Here is a 16,851-nt window from a genome sequence, read left to right on the forward strand (position 1 = left end):
AGCTGAAAGAGAGAAGCCTGACTCACACCCAGATACAATACATTACAATAATCCAAATGGGATGACACAAAGGCATGAACAACCTTCTCCATATCGTCAAAAGAAAGGATAGATTTCAATTTAGAAACTGATCTAAGATGGAAAAACTGTTCTTAACGACAGCATTGATTTGCCGGTCAAATTTAAGCTCAGAGTCAAAAATGACACCAAGGTTCCTCACGCTAGCCAATTTGTTCCCAGGAAACAACCCCAGGCAGTCATCATCCACACAGCCCTTATTTCCAAATAAAATCATCTCGGTCTTATCCTCATTTAATTGGAGAAAGTTATTCGAAAGCCAACACTTAACTTCGGCCAAACATGCACGAAGAGACTGAATGGCACATCTATGGCCATGTTTCAGTGGTAAGTAAATTTGAGAATCATCCGCAGACAGGTGATACTGAATCCCAAATTTCTCAAAAATCGAGCCTAGAGGGAGCATAAAGGGAAAATAAAGTTGGTCCCAGTATAGAGCCCTGTGGAACCCCACACACAAGAGGGGCAACAGAAGAAAAATAATCCCCTAAACTGACTGAAAAAGTCCTATCCTTCAAATAGGAAGAGAACCATTTCAGGGCTAAGCCCTGAATACCAACCTGATTCCTAAGACGACCAATGAGAATGTTATGATCAACTGTATCAAATGCCGCTGTAAGATCTAACAAAAGCAGAACAACACGGTTTCCAGAATCAACACCTCGTAGGATATCATTAGAGACCCTCAAAAGAGCAGATTCTGTACTATGACCAGCTCTAAAACCTGACTGGAATCTATCGGCGATGTTATTCCTCATTAAAAAGTCATTAAGCTGTGCATGCACAATTTTTTCCAGTATCTTCGAAATAAAAGGCAATTTTGAAATCGGACCGAAAACTACTCATGTCAAAAGGGTCAAGGCGGTTTCTTTTTAGAAGGGGCTGAATAACCGCATGCTTAAAACTAACCGGAACAACACCAGATGACAAACTAGTATTCATAATAGACAGAATACTTGGGCCAATGGAATCAAGTACCTTCTTATTATATAAAATATACTTTATTTCACAAGAACATGTGCAGCATGCATTTTTCTTTATGTAAAATAAAACATGTCAAAAAACTAAAAAAGAGAGAAAATTCAGCATCATTTTAAAAGAAACAATAAAAATATATACAACAAATGACCAATTCACCCCTAGGCCCATTTTATCATGACAATCCTGTATAAATTAAACTTAAAATGTATCAAATGAGGAATTCACTCTCAGGCCCATTTTGTCCTTACATTCTTGCAAAAATAACTCCATGTCATCCCTGAACACAAAATTAAATAGAAAGGGCTCTCTGGAAGCTTCTGACTGTTCCAGGAGATTGTTGCGGGCCTTTTCCTTGTCGTCTTCATTCATTCGAATGAAAAGAGGCTCTTCCATTGCACCTCTGAGCAGGTAACGGTAATATTAACTCACAACAATGCATATAACAGAGGAACGTGGAACAAACACTTTAACACCTTCACAAGATGTCTTCAAAACGTCACCGCAAGGCCCATTTACAACACGCAAAAATGTATCGAACCATCCGTAGAATTTTTTTTTTTAATACAATAAAGTATGACAACATATTCAAGCTTCAATAAGATGATAAAGTTATGCACAAATTAAATATTTAGCAGATAAACGCTGAACTTAATATATGCGATAATTTTTCACTACATGATGTCAAAAACGTTAGACAACGTTACACAAATCACCACGCTCTCCGCCATGCTTGTCTCATTGTCAATAACTCCGCCCCTCACTTCAGGTTCTGGCGCTGGGGTTCTGAAACTGGTGGTGCTGCGGGTCTGCAGCTGGATATATCTCCCTACTGCTGGCAGTTTAGAATTCTATGAGCAATCCAGTTATATATATATATAGATAAGTGGTGGAGACACATTTGTTTGAAGGAGATTCGACTTGAAAAGAGCGCGAGCTGTGGAACTCGCAGCAACGAGGACAGCTCGCCGCTCATTCTCGATTCCTCAAGTACAGCAATTATGTTCCTATCTTCTCAATACTGTATAATTAACACTTACGCTGTTTTTAAAATTATGAGCTCATAAAATTATTAGTTCATGATCATATCGTTGTTATTTTGCAAGCATTTTGAACTGATCTTTGACTTTATATGTCGTTCTTTTGATAAACATATTTAACTAGTGAACATAGTTACGCTTACTGAAGACTATACATAACAGACGGCGCATGCGCGAGAAGTTGACGAAAGAGAGATACCTTCTAGACACGACCACATAGCACGGAGGAGCACTGCCGTTCAAGATGGCGGAGTATCTTGCGTCCATATTTGGGACCGAGAAAGACAAGTAAGCTATATTGTTTGTATTTGGTTGGAATGGTGCCGTATTAGTTTGATGGGCTGGCAGTGCCTTTCTGGAGTGTCTGTTGGTTATTAGCATCCGAGCCGAACACAATACGTTCCTTTTTGTGTCCGATGGCTTAACGCTTTCGCAGTTATCATGCTGCAGATTGAGGCTGTGACATCAGACACTCGCGTCAATTTCATTAAAAGCGTTTTATTACAAATATCTTCTATACACACACAATGTGAACTGATTTGAATCGAAATGTCTAAACTTTCTCTCTACTATCGTATTATATTTTAAGCGGTGCAATGAATGGAAATCTGATCTTGTGTCACATTTTAATGTCGACACACCACTAATTGAATGTACATGACATGTAGTGTTTTATGTTTATGCTTTAGGGTCAATTGCTCCTTTTATTTCAAAATTGGAGCATGCCGTCATGGAGACCGGTGCTCGAGATTGCACAACAAACCAACTTTTAGCCAGGTATGTTTACGCCGCTGTACACTTGTAAGTTTGTATCTCCGCCACTGTTCAAAATAAGGTTTATTATGTTAACAGTGGAACAAATACGAATTCTGATGTGGAAGCCTCGTCGAAATGTGAAAATTCAGTTGGATGCAAACTACTCCCCTTTTCTGAATAAAATGTGCCCAAATTGTTGTAAAATTTCTACATTTTCGTTATTAATATGACTCGAAAGTGTTACTTTTAAGCCTAACATGTAAAAAAAAAATCTTTAAATACAGAAAATCTACATGGGAAGGAACACCTGCTATGACTTAACTTTTTCACCTCATGAGTTTTCATCCCTATTGCAAAATGTATTCTTTCTCTTAACTAAACAAAGTCTTGAATTTTGAGTGTGGGAAGGTTCTTGGACATAATTTAGGAGGTGCATCGTGTTAATAAGATGACTATAATTTCAGTGGTCTGCTTTTTCTGTCACCCCAACTCTCCAAAAGACAAGTTGTCTTCAGTAGAATATTTTCTTTTATAAAGAGTGGTCCTTCAAAATTTCAATCTATTTGCCTCGACCGTTTGCATTTGCAGCTCTTTTTTAAAATGGCCAATTGGGTTTGATATACATATTTGAATTTTTCCCTTTGCAGACCATCTTGATTCAAAACATCTACCGTAACCCCCAAAACAGTGCACAGACGGCCGACGCCTCTCGCTGTAAGTCCCGCTTTTCCATGAGATAATGCTAGCTTGTGGGGTGAACAAGAAATCCCAATTTTTATCCAAGTTAATTGAGGTCAAACTGTAACAGTGTTGATGGAGAGGCAGCCTCAACACTGATAGTCTGGATCACTACTGCTCTTCAGGGAGCTCGTCACACAAAGTAAAACTTTTTTGAACAGTGTGCCATTAGCTATCTCTTTAAAAGTGTTGCGAGGTTGCAGTTTAACCTCCTGAGACCCGAGCATGGCTGCTGTGTGCATTCTCCGTTTCCCTTTTCGATTTGTAATTAGTAGCACCTAATAAACATCCAAAAAAAATAATTCTAAAGCAAATAGTATAGTGTATGTATGATATATATATATATATATATATATATATATATATATATATATATCTATATATCTCAGTCTTTAGAATATCTATTGATTTATTTACAATCTGTTTATGGATCATGCATGTATGTGTATACTAATATATAGATATATACGAAAATTTGTGGTGAACAAAATTCGGTGAATCCCTAGTTTCCAGGAGTGTTGGTTATTCTTGTTTTTGAGACGTTACAGGCATTACATCAGAAATTTACACAATTAATTCTGATTCAAAATAATGGCCAGTATCATCCAGTCACTGCCAACCATGTTAAAATGATCTCTGGTCTCAGAACAGTTTGAAATTATTTTCATCCTAATTCAGTATAAATAAAATGTTCAGCTTTTGGATAGGCTAAACCTTATTGATTCGCAATGTGATAATGCACAGTAAATATAGGATTTCTCAGTGAAAAAAATTGTACACAGTACACATTAGTGTACATTGTGTTTATCAGATTAAATGCTCAAATTTAAAAAATGGCATATTGGATGAAATTGGAGACTCTAATATTTTGACTTTTGTTTTTAATGTTTTAAAAAAAATTAGGTTTCTTACCAAATGTAGTTTTGTTGCCGTGTCTCCCAAAGACAAACTCCACTGTGATCGCTGCCATGTTGTTTTGTCACATGACTCTGTGTGGTGAAAGTCTAACCCTTTACTGACAGCACAGAGTCTTCTGAACTGAGATCAGTCGGTTTAAATTATGCTTTGCATATAGCGAAGCCAAAATACTGTGTACCAGGGGTCAAACGAGGTTAAAATAAAAATGCCCTTTGTGAGCGGTCCTAAGTGTTATGTAGATTAGTGCAGAGCAGAGCTAATTTATTGTTTATGGTCGAGGTAAGTATGAGCACCGGCTCCAGTGTCACTCATTGTCCCTTTTGTTTTCCTCCAATAAAGGTTTCAGGACATTGACAAAAGCAGATGACGTGGTGTTTTGCTTCAAAAAACAAGAAAACATGTTATGGACGTTAAGTGGTTTCTTGGCTTTAATTGTCTGCATTAACTTTGCAGACCATTTTTTTTTTTCTTTGGAGTCCTTGGAATGTGTTTAATAAGCTGCACATTTATGCATAACATCTGCTTAATCAGAGACCTGAGACTTTTACATACAGGTTGTCTTGTCCTTTTGGATGGATCTCTCACCTCTCTTCCTTACCCCACACTCCCCAATTCACCTGTTTTAATGAATTGCTTGAATTATAATGTTGATATCCCATGTGGTCTGCAGATCTGCATGCTAAACAGTCTTTGCGTTTCTTTTACAAAAATGCACATTTTGTATTTCAGACCATTGTCCTCATGAACATATACCGTAACCCTCAAAACTCGGCCCAGTCTGCTGATGGTTTACACTGTAAGTTGTCCCCCCACTTGCTTGCAGGAGTCTGCAGCATTGAACATTTCTTTATGACTGGCAAGTGAAAAGGATCCATAACGTGTTAAATATTTAATCCCTTTTCAGACATTTTTCAAAAACACATTTGTCATGGTACTTCTAGAATACTGTGGTAATAATACAGTGGCATTATGTTTAGAGTGCTTTAATAGTGCAGGTCTACTAAATCCAGGATTCTTTAGAATAAGCAGACAATGTAAGTTTACAAGTACGCTTCAGTCATAAAAAAAACATTTGCTTTGGATTTTAATTTGTAAAAAAAAAATATTTACTTTGGCCCATTAAATTGTGTATTTAATGAACATAAGCTGTATTTTGAATATTAAGATGTAAAAGTTACTCTGTTAAAAATACATGCTCTTTTAATATTTTTATATATATATATATATAAGCAATTTCACAGTCGCAAAAGTGCTGATTTAGGGCCGTATAGCATGCTTGCGAGTGGGAAATTGCTTATGTATAACAGTTCAATGAACAAGTACATTTTTAAAAATTAGAAAAAATTACAGAATACAGTCATCAACACATTTGTGCATGGAACTACATTCTTATGTGATGGATCAGAATCTGCAATTTCTGGTTCAAACCAAATGATGCGTCCATCAAATGATGTAGCCGGTGCGCAATAGTCGATCACTATGGAAACCGCAATGCCCTCCGCCATTTTATACCGCACCCATTGTGTAATTAATCAGTCTGTTGTGTCTCTTGGCTGTGATGAGCCGTAATGCTGAAGTTGTTAGTTTAAAGCTGTTTAAAGCTATTTGCTAGCTTTAGTAGTGTAGTAAGTTATCACGAAGAGCTGTATGTAAACGGCTGACACGGATTCACTTCACCTAACTGACTCATATTACACACAAAAATTATCTTTTGCCACCAACTGCTGGCTGACATATGCAGGGCTCTACGCTAACTTTTTTCCCAGGGAGTGTATGCGCTCCTAAATGAAAAAATTTAGGAGCGCACAAAGAAATTTAGGAGCACAGTGAAAATTAAATAGTTTATTAACAAACAATTTATTACATACATATTTATACTGCGTGTATGAGTGTGTGTGCGTGTACTAAGGGACACACATCTGTGGAACAGCACATACCACCCAAATCAGACATTGAACCCATGCCTACTAAAATCAAAGGATATCAGTTGTCCAGCTGCTTTTGTATGTTGACCGTCTGGCATACTTAGAGGTCAGCCAGCGATCTCTCATTATGTCAGCAATTTGACCTATCATCTCCGCACATTGTCATATGTGGGATTCATGTAAACTCATTTTTTGGGGTGGAGTCTGATAAGCGGCCCAAATTTGATGAAAAGTTCTTCTTTTTCACAATGAAGTATGCAATGTTTATCTTTATTTTCAGCTGCTTCCTCTTCAGACTGCAGCACTTGCCTCCTCAAGGCTGCTGACACCGAGCCTGATGGTTTCTCCGCCGTGAGATGTTTTGCTACACTATCTCTTTTCAGATTAGCGATGGGCATTCCGGCTCTTTTCATAATTGGTTTTAAATAAATTCTAATTAAGTTATTAAATGAAATTATACTCTACCTTAACCACAATTTATTTAAAAATGCATTGATTTGTTAAGAAAAATAATACTATTAAACATTTGCATTTAAAGTATAACTTATTGTATATAAACAAAGTGCATATAAATCTAACCATTCAAAACGAATACAGTCTGAACAGCATAATAGACAGGGCCACTGCTGGCCAAATTGATGCCCTACGCGTGATATGAGCATGAAGCGATCGTCAGTGTTCCGCAACTGCTTTTGGGTCCTTGAATAACGTATAGCAAACGAGAAGGGCAGCCGGTGGACTTTCTGGTGCCATCCTAGGGTAAGATGGTGCCCCCCTAGGGAATTGATGCCCTACGCAAACTGCGTAGTATGCATGTAGGTAGCGGCGGTACTGATAATAGAATAATGCACCATATCAAAGAAAAATAAATAATTTGCAAAACTGCAGCATCCCACAAATTGAAATAAATGTAAAAAAGAAGGATGTTATTTCACGTGTGCATTTAAAGTATAACTTTTCAATGTACATAACAAAGTGCATATAAATGTTACAATTCAAATACAATCTGAACAACATAAGTTGGCTCCGCCCTCCCTCACGCATCTTTGGTTCATTGGTTGACACTGCGTGTCTGATTGACAGGAACAACAGCTGAGGCTTTTAGACTGAGCGGACAGTCAGAACTAATGTGTGCGCTTGAGCATTTAGGCCTATATTATTTCATTAGTTTTTTTTTCGTTATTTTTAAATATTTTGATTATTCGTATCTTAATTTGTTTTTAAATATTTGTATAAATAGATTCTGATATGCGAGCCAGCTCCCAACGTTCACCTACAAGAGCCGAATCGATCGCAAATGACCATCACTATTTCAGATGTGGGTTTCCTGACACGAAGGACGAGTTGCCCACCTGTTTCTGCCCTCTACAATATTTGCAGAACTTAACGTTGTTTTCGAACTCTAGCCATGGGAACATTTTGAGCCATTTTGCATTGAATCTATATGTTCTCCCTCCACCGGCTACAGTGGACGTTGAATTGACAGCTGTGGACACGGTAGCTTTGCTCTCAGCATCCCTAACGTTAGCCGTCTCCGGTAAACCTTGTGAAGAGAATACATTATTTGAATCTTGCGAATCCCCCTCACCAAATTTCTCTTTCTCCTCATCTCTTTTTCGCTTAAAATAAAATGCGATGTCGCCTATACTGCTACTTTTTTCCATTGTTCACCTTTCTCTCTCTGACTGGACTGCGTCATCACAGAAAACTCCGCTTGTGGAATGTGGGTTTTGTCATTTTTAAACAAATGTCTTAAAAGGGGGGTTTACGTTTGTAATCTTTAATCGCACACTGTGCTCCTAAATCATTTTTCCAGTTCGCACATATCTATTTTTAGGGGCAAATGCGAGTGAAATAATCACACTGTAGAGCCCTGATATGTAATGTAAAAAAAAAAAAAGACAAACCATAGCTTTTAAGAGATCTGCACGGCTCTTTCATTTTAGTTTAGAACGGCACAAACACAAGTCGAGTGATGCGCACACACAGTGAAGTGTCGGAGTGCTGATGGTGTCAGACCATCAGTGCTCATGGAAAGTCTCTCGTCCAATCAGAATTGGGTACTGTAACTAACTGTTGTATGTATTAGGGCTGGGTGATAAAACGATATCGATATATATATATATATATATAATCACGATAAAGAAAATCCACGATAAGCTTTTGAGGAATTTTCGATATTTACTGCGTGTCACTAAAACACAAGCAGTTCGGCTTTCTCAGGCTGCGTTTCCACTGGGGTGGACAAAATCTGCTCCCAGGGCTAGGAGAGAGCTTGCTCCGCACCGCTGCCAATACTACGATCCACCTTGTGAGCATGACGCTCGGCTTTCATAGGAATTAATTGAAAACGCTCACAATGCGCCAGTGGTAATGTAGTGTCAGACTGGATGAGCTTGCTAATGCTAGCTGCCTTGCTAACAATTAGGTTATGTCGGAGACCAGATTGAATCCATCTGCACCGCAAGACTTCATGGCAACGGTTGTGCCCTCTCATCGTCTCTAGTGAAGAGCATGACAGAACAACAGTGATGTGGACAACAGCTCTGATGTTTCTGCGCTGTAATCTTGAATATTGTCCTCTAGCAACAAACATGCATAATTTCTGCCTTGTCCCGCTCCTCACGTGTTGCTTCTTTTCCCTGCATGTGTGTAGACGTGAAGCGCTGCATGAGTTAACGTGGTTTCAAAGCACCTTTTAGACCATAATATTTTTCCCTTCTAAATGTATCTTTATTTATCAGCATGTTACAAGCCTTTAATAATAAACAAATCGATTTCTGTTCTAATTTTGTGAAAATTAATTCGATGTCTGGAATGGATAAGGAAAGACTAAACTAGTTGGTAGACTAGTCTCTCACTTTTTTTTAAAAAACGTTTTATAAATTTTCTCTCTGGACATCCCTGAACCCACATTCAGCATCATTCCACAGTCAGAAGGGCTTCTATACCCCATACTTGGGTATCTGAATCTAAAGAAATATAAAAAATATTTAATTTTAATGTAAAAAATATTCCAACAAATACTGGACTGCTGTCACTGTGCTTCAGAACAAACACATGATCTTTTAACATTCATTTTCAATTGATAAACTGTAAAAGACGGTAAAATTGGTAAAAGATCCCGCAGACCCCTCTGCTTTGGCCGTCTCTGGACCCCCTGTGCAGTTTTGTAGAGACTATTTTGACTGTTTAGAATTTATTTTCTTCCATCAACTGTGAAATAAAAAAAAGAAAGTGCAATGTGTAAATGTATATCGTGATAAATAACAAACAATATGTAAAAGATTATCATGATAACAATTTTGGCCATATCGCCCAGCCCTTTGTGTGTGTGTGTGTGTGTGTGTGTGTGTGTGTGTGTGTGTGTGTGTGTGTGTGTGTATACAGGTCCTTCTCAAAAAATTAGCATATTGTGATAAAGTTCATTATTTTCCATAATGTAATGATAAAAATTAAACTTTCATATATTTTAGATTCATTGCACACCAACTGAAATATTTCAGGTCTTTTATTGTTTTAATACTGATGATTTTGGCATACAGCTCATGAAAACCCAAAATTCCTATCTCAAAAAATTAGCATATCATGAAAAGGGTCTCTAAACGAGCTATTAACCTAATCATCTGAATCAACTAATTAACTCTAAACACCTGCAAAAGATTCCTGAGGCTTTTAAAAACTCCCAGCCTGTTTCATTACTCAAAACCGCAATCATGGGTAAGACTGCCGACCTGACTGCTGTCCAGAAGGCCATCATTGACACCCTCAAGCAAGAGGGTAAGACACAGAAAGAAATTTCTGAACAAATAGGCTGTTCCCAGAGTGCTGTATCAAGGCACCTCAGTGGGAAGTCTGTGGGAAGGAAAAAGTGTGGCTGCACAACGAGAAGAGGTGACCGGACCCTGAGGAAGATTGTGGAGAAGGACCGATTCCAGACCTTGGGGGACCTGCGGAAGCAGTGGACTGAGTCTGGAGTAGAAACATCCAGAGCCACCGTGCACAGGCGTGTGCAGGAAATGGGCTACAGGTGCCGCATTCCCCAGGTCAAGCCACTTTTGAACCAGAAACAGCGGCAGAAGCGCCTGACCTGGGCTACAGAGAAGCAGCACTGGACTGTTGCTCAGTGGTCCAAAGTACTTTTTTCGGATGAAAGCAAATTTTGCATGTCATTCGGAAATCAAGGTGCCAGAGTCTGGAGGAAGACTGGGGAGAAGGAAATGCCAAAATGCCTGAAGTCCAGTGTCAAGTACCCACAGTCAGTGATGGTCTGGGGTGCCATCAAGGGCAGGGTCAATGCAGCTAGCTATCAGGAGATTTTGGAGCACTTCATGCTTCCATCTGCTGAAAAGCTTTATGGAGATGAAGATTTCATTTTTCAGCACGACCTGGCACCTGCTCACAGTGCCAAAACCACTGGTAAATGGTTTACTGACCATGGTATTACTGTGCTCACTTGGCCTGCCAACTCTCCTGACCTGAACCCCATAGAGAATCTGTGGGATATTGTGAAGAGAAAGTTGAGAGACGCAAGACCCAACACTCTGGATGAGCTTAAGGCCGCTATCGAAGCATCCTGGGCCTCCATAACACCTCAGCAGTGCCACAGGCTGATTGCCTCCATGCCACGCCGCAATGAAGCAGTCATTTGTGCAACAGGATTCCCGACCAAGTATTGAGTGCATAACTGAACATAATTATTTGAAGGTTGACTTTTTTTTGTATTAAAAACACTTCTTTTATTGGTCGGATGAAATATGCTAATTTTTTGAGAGAGGAATTTTGGGTTTTCATGAGCTGTATGCCAAAATCATCAGTATTAAAACAATAAAAGACCTGAAATATTTCAGTTGGTGTGCCATGAATCTAATATATATGAAAGTTAAATTTGTATCATTACATTATGGAAAATAATGAACTTTATCACAATATGCGACTTTTTTGAGAAGGACCTGTATATATAATTTATAAAACATTATTTGGACATTTTCACTTAGGGGTGTACTCACTTTTGTTGCTAGAGGTTTAGAAATTAATGGTTGTGTGTTGAGTTATTTTGAGGGGACAGCAAATTTATACAAGCTGTACACTCACTACTTTACATTGTAGCAAAGTGTCATTTCTTCAGTGTTGTCACAAAGATATAATCAAATATTTACAAAAATGTGAGGGGTGTACTCACTTTTGTGAGATACTATGTGTGTAAAATATCTATATATATTACACGTTTATATTTACACATTTTAAATTTTTAAAGATAACTATGTATCATTATATATTGAATTATGGTTATATGAGGGGCTTTATCAGCAAATTAATCGATTAATCGGGGCGATTAATCGGGACACCATGTAATTAATTAGATTTAAATTGTTTTAGAGATTGACAGCTCTAAATATATATATATATATTTATTAGTGCATCCGGAAAGTTTTCACAGTGCTTCACTTTTTCCATATTTTGTTATGTTACAGCCTTATTCCAAAATGGATTACATTAATTTTTTTACTCAAAATTCTACAAACAATACCCCATAATGACAACGTGAAGGAAGTTTGTTGGAAATCTTTGCAAAGTTATTAAAAACGAAAAAAAAAAAAAAAAAAATCACATGTACATAAGTATTCACAGCCTTTGCTCAATACTTTGTTGAAGCACCTTTGGCACCAATTACAGCCTCAAGTCTTTTTGTATGATGCTACAAGCTTGGCACACCTTTTTTGTGGCAGTTTCTCCCATTCTTCTTTGCAGGACCTCTCAAGCTCCATCAGGTTGGATGGGGAGCGTCGGTGCACAGCCATTTTCAGATCTCTCCAGAGATGTTCAATCGGGTTCAAGTCTGGGCTCTGTCTGGGCCACTCAAGGACATTCACAGAGTTGTCCCGTAGCCACTCCTTTGTTATCTTGGCTGTGTGCTCGGGGTCGTTGTCCTGTTGGAAGACGAACCTTCACCCCAGTCTGAGGTCCAGAGCGCTCTGGAGCAGGTTTTCATCAAGGAGGTCTCTGTACATTGCTGCATTCATCATTCCCTCGATCCTGACTAGTCTCCTAGTACCTGCTGAAAAACATCCCCACAGCATGATGGTGCCACCACCATGCTTCACTTTAGGGATGGTATTGGCCAGGTGATGAGTGGTGCCTGGTTTCTTCCAGACATGACACTTGCCTTTCAGGCCAAAGAGATCAATCTTTGTTACATCAGACCAGAGAATTTTGTTTCTCATGGTCAGAGTCCTTCAGGCGCCTTTTGGCATACTCCAGGTGGGCTGTCATGTGCCTTTTACTGAGTAGCTTCCGTCTGGCCACTCTACCATACAGGCCTGATTGGTGGAGTGCTGCAGAGATGGTTGTACTTCTGGAAGGTTCTCCTCTCTCCACAGAGAAATGCTGGAGCTCTGTCAGGTTCTTGGTCACCTCCCTGACTAAGGCCCTTCTCCACTGATTGCTCAGTTTGGCCGGGTGGCCAGCTCTAGGAAGAGTCCCGGTGGTTCCAATATTCCATTTACGTATGATGGAGGCCACTGTGCTCATTGGGACCTTCAATGCTGCAGAATTTGCCTGTACCCTTCCCCAGATCAGACAATTCCTTGGACTTCATGGCTTGGTTTGTGCTCTGACATGCACTGTTAACTGTGGGACCTTTATATAGACAGGTGTGTGCCTTTCCAAATCATGTCCAATCAACTGAATTTACCACAGGTGGACACCAATCAAGTTGTGGAAACATCAAGGATGATCAGTGGAAACAGGATGCACCTGAGCTCAATTTTGAGTGTCATGGCAAAGGCTGTGAATACTTATGCACATGTGAGTTTTATTTTTATAAATTTGCAAAGTTTTCAAACAAACTTCTTTCAAGTTGTCATTATGGGGTATTGTTTGTTGAATTTTGAGGAAATGTATTATGGAATAAGGCTGTAACATAACAAAATGTGGAAAAAGAAGCGCTGTGAATAATATCCGGATGCAATGTATATGTATGGTTTACTGTGTGTCTGCCAGATTGTCCTGATGTGGAGTTGTTTGTACTCTATACTATAAAATGTAAATATATTTACGATTATAAATTGTTGATATTTTATTTTTTGATTACCCATTTTATTTTTGTTTTAATATTATCCAACAGCTTTATCGTTAGCCAGTTAATCTAGAATTTTTTTTTTCCTTCCTATTTTATTTATTTGCATATCATAGTGGCCATTTAAAAATATGTTTACTGCACTCTACTACACCTTGCTGAGATATAATTGTGCTTCCAAATTGTTACTAGGTGCTGTTAGTGACGTGGAAATGCAAGAGCATTATGACGAGTTTTTTGAGGTGAGTTCTCATCATGGCTGAATGACCATCTTGCCTCTATCGTTCTGTCCAAAGGTTAAAAAAAAAGTCTTCAAATATAGTGTGTACAATGTCTACATGGCTTTCGTGCACTAAATGGCACAAATTAACACATACAGCATTTCTTTAATGTGTCGTATAAGGACAAGGCCAATATTTGCACAGAGCATCTAAAAGCCATGTTGTTTTATATGGTGTTTTTATTCATGTTGCTTTAGAAATATCAGCTTACTGTTGTGGTTATTCATATTTCCTTACAAACTGTGCAAAGAGAATTTGTTAAATAAGGTGGTTGTTACTCAATTTATATATACGGTTTATGATATCAACAGGAAGTCTTTGCGGAAATGGAGGAGAAATATGGAGAGGTCGAAGAGATGAATGTGTGTGATAACCTTGGTGATCATCTAGTTGGAAATGTTTATGTGAAGGTAAGGGTAGAAGACGAGTTTGAGGATGTATAATAATTAGGGCTGTCAACTGATTACAATTTATCAAATAAATTACATGACATGCTAATTAATTAGCAGATTAATGGCATACATCATTATTTGCTTAAAGGCCCCCAAATAAAGAGAGTGCATAATAATTCAAATATTTATAAATAAAATATATAAAACAAATTGAAATTCATTTTGAAATGAATTTCATTATTGTGACCAATTGATTAGACAAAAAGTGGCTTAAGAAGTCAATATACTGTTTGTTTTATTCTCATATCATTGAACAAGCCAACAGTTGACAGCAGTTTGTCTATGTGTCCAGTTCTCACAGTACTTGTTCTTGCCTTTCGTCTGCGCTTTTCTTTATTTTTATTGTAGCTTTGAAACTAGTAGACTTTGACTTCAGAGACATCAGATATCATGTTATCATATGTAGTTATTTAAAAAAAGATATTTTTATCTTTCATTGTGGCTCTCTTTAAAATGTTGGCCTTTCATATGTTCTTCAGATCCAATCCATGTTCAATGGAAACTATTTATTGTTAGAACAGTAAAAAAAGTACATGTACATTTTTAAAGCATAATTCCTAAGTAAAACCATGATCTAATGACAAAATATACTTAACATTATCAGCCTTTAGTTGGTGCATCCCTAATAATACAAGAGCTTAGGGCACACTGGCCGCTTACTCTGCAGCAGTTAATAAACCTCATGCATGCATGCCAATAGGTGTCAGTATAAGTCCAATACCTCAGCGAAGAGGTGAGCCAGCGATATGTAAACAAACTTACTCGTGACTCCTTTAAAAACAACCACTTAATGAAAAAAAATATTTCCAGTGTTTTAGACAGTTGAACTCTAACAGCTAGCATTCAGATTATGCTGTAATTAATCAGTCAAGTTTGTAAATGTTGAATATTTTAATTTATGTAATTTGTAAAAGTTTCGGCGGGAAGAGGATGCTGAGAAGGCTGTATTGGATTTGAATAATCGCTGGTTTAATGGCCAGGCAATACATGCAGAGCTCTCCCCTGTTACAGACTTCAGAGAAGCCTGTTGCAGGCAGTATGAAATGGGGTCAGTGTCTCATGCTTTCTGTCACTTTTTATTCCCTTGCCTCTTTAATTTATTGTTGAGAAACAAGGTCATTTTAACATAATAATGCAATACAACACCTTGGGTACAGATTAATTGCGGTGTTGTACCTTGTCTCACCACAGGGAGTGCACTAGAGGCGGCTTCTGTAATTTCATGCACTTGAAGCCCATTTCTCGAGAATTAAGGAGAGAGCTGTATGGCCGTCGAAGGAAGAGGTATTAAACCTACCTTAAAGGAATAGTTCACCCAAAAATAAAAATTCTCTCATCATTTACTCAATTTCATGTCATCCCAGATGTGTATATCTATCTTCTGCAGAACACAAAGATTATTAGAAGAATGTTTCAGCTCTGTATGTCTTTACAATGCATAAAGCACAAAGGTAGCATAAAGGTAATCCGTACGATTCCAGTGGTTTAATCCATGTCTTCAGAAACTACGATAAATGTGGGTGAGAAATAAATCTATTTTTTTTTGCTTTCACATTCTGCTTTTGTTTTTGGCAATTCACATTCTTTGTGCATATCGCCATCTACTGGTCTGGGTGGAGAATTGATAGTAAAAAGGACTTCAATATTAATCTGTTTCCCACCCACACCTATAATATCACTTCTGAAGACATTGCTTTAACCACTGTAGTGATATGATTACTTTTATTATGCCTTTGTGCTTTTTGGACCTTTAAAGTTCTGGCCACAATACGTTTGTATTGTTTGCACCTACGGAGCTAAAATATTCAAAAAATCTTTGTGTTCAGCAGAAGATGGTTATACACATCTGGGATGACATGAAAGTGAGTAAATTATGAGAATTTAAATTTTGGGGTGAACTATTGCTTTAAAATGTATCTTTTTGGTCATCTTTAAAATCCTTTTTTTACTGTCAGCTGAAACCTATGTCTATAAAGAACCTAAATGCAAGCCAGTCCTGTATCTTTCATTGGATTTTTGGCTTTTTTTTTTTTTTTTTTTTCTATTCTTCAGAAATCGTTCTCGTTCAAGGTCTCGTGAGAGACGCTCTCGTTCACAGGATCGTAACCGTGGAGGTCGTGATCGTGAGAAGAGGAGATCAAGAGACCGGGAACGTTCTGGAAGATTTTAAGCCAACACACATTTTTGATCCCTTTATGTTTTATTGTTTGGCATCATCAACCATTGAATAGCATTTTTGTGAAACATCTGATGCCATCTTATAACTGGATGAAAAAAGTTTTTCCCTCTTGTGTTCCTTTTACTTTTTTTATGTGCACAATTAGAAGGTTTTTGTTTCTTAATAAAAGTTTTATAAATGATCTGTGTCTGTGCCATGAATGGGCCAACTAATTAACATGGCTGTGATTATTAAAGCCAGGTTATTAATCGGTGTTTTCTAGGGGAATGTCATACATATGTTATTTTTCATTGGTTATGTTCTTGCCCATAGACTGGGATATCCGTTCAAAGAAAGTTAAAAGGATTTGCTGCAATAGTACAACATCAAAACCACAAATTACCTTTGTCTTTAGGGTATTGGTAAAGAACACAGCTCACAGCTATGTC

General features: G+C 37.9%; 2 protein-coding genes across 7 annotated transcripts in view; one reads left to right on the forward strand and one right to left on the reverse strand.

Annotated features, from left to right (window-relative positions):
* Nucleotides 1-5,172, reverse strand: part of gemin8 (gem (nuclear organelle) associated protein 8) — a 47,072-nt gene extending 41,900 nt beyond the window's left edge. Inside the window, exon 1 of the mRNA XM_052126617.1 lies at nt 4,503-5,172. The gene's annotated coding sequence lies outside the window, so the exon portion shown is untranslated. The remainder of the gene's footprint in view (nt 1-4,502) is intronic.
* On the forward strand, nt 1,820-16,603 carry LOC127643749 (splicing factor U2AF 35 kDa subunit-like). 6 transcript variants are annotated; one of them, XM_052126611.1, is made up of 9 exons: nt 1,820-2,046; nt 2,221-2,384; nt 2,786-2,873; nt 3,500-3,566; nt 13,704-13,753; nt 14,104-14,202; nt 15,159-15,292; nt 15,436-15,528; nt 16,297-16,603. In XM_052126611.1, exons 2-9 carry the CDS (start codon nt 2,341-2,343, stop codon nt 16,412-16,414), a joined length of 693 nt encoding a protein of 230 aa, XP_051982571.1. In that variant the 5' UTR covers nt 1,820-2,046; nt 2,221-2,340; the 3' UTR covers nt 16,415-16,603. The 6 variants fall into 6 exon arrangements, with proteins under 6 accessions (XP_051982571.1, XP_051982566.1, XP_051982568.1 ...); XM_052126606.1 differs by lacking the exon at nt 3,500-3,566 and adding an exon at nt 5,238-5,304 and having other exon boundaries at nt 1,822-2,046; nt 16,297-16,594; XM_052126608.1 differs by lacking the exon at nt 2,221-2,384 and adding an exon at nt 5,238-5,304 and having other exon boundaries at nt 1,823-2,046; nt 16,297-16,592.
* Nucleotides 16,604-16,851: the final 248 nt, after the last annotated feature.

This window comes from Xyrauchen texanus, chromosome 5 (assembly GCF_025860055.1).
Source record: "Xyrauchen texanus isolate HMW12.3.18 chromosome 5, RBS_HiC_50CHRs, whole genome shotgun sequence".
NCBI lineage: Eukaryota > Metazoa > Chordata > Actinopteri > Cypriniformes > Catostomidae > Xyrauchen > Xyrauchen texanus.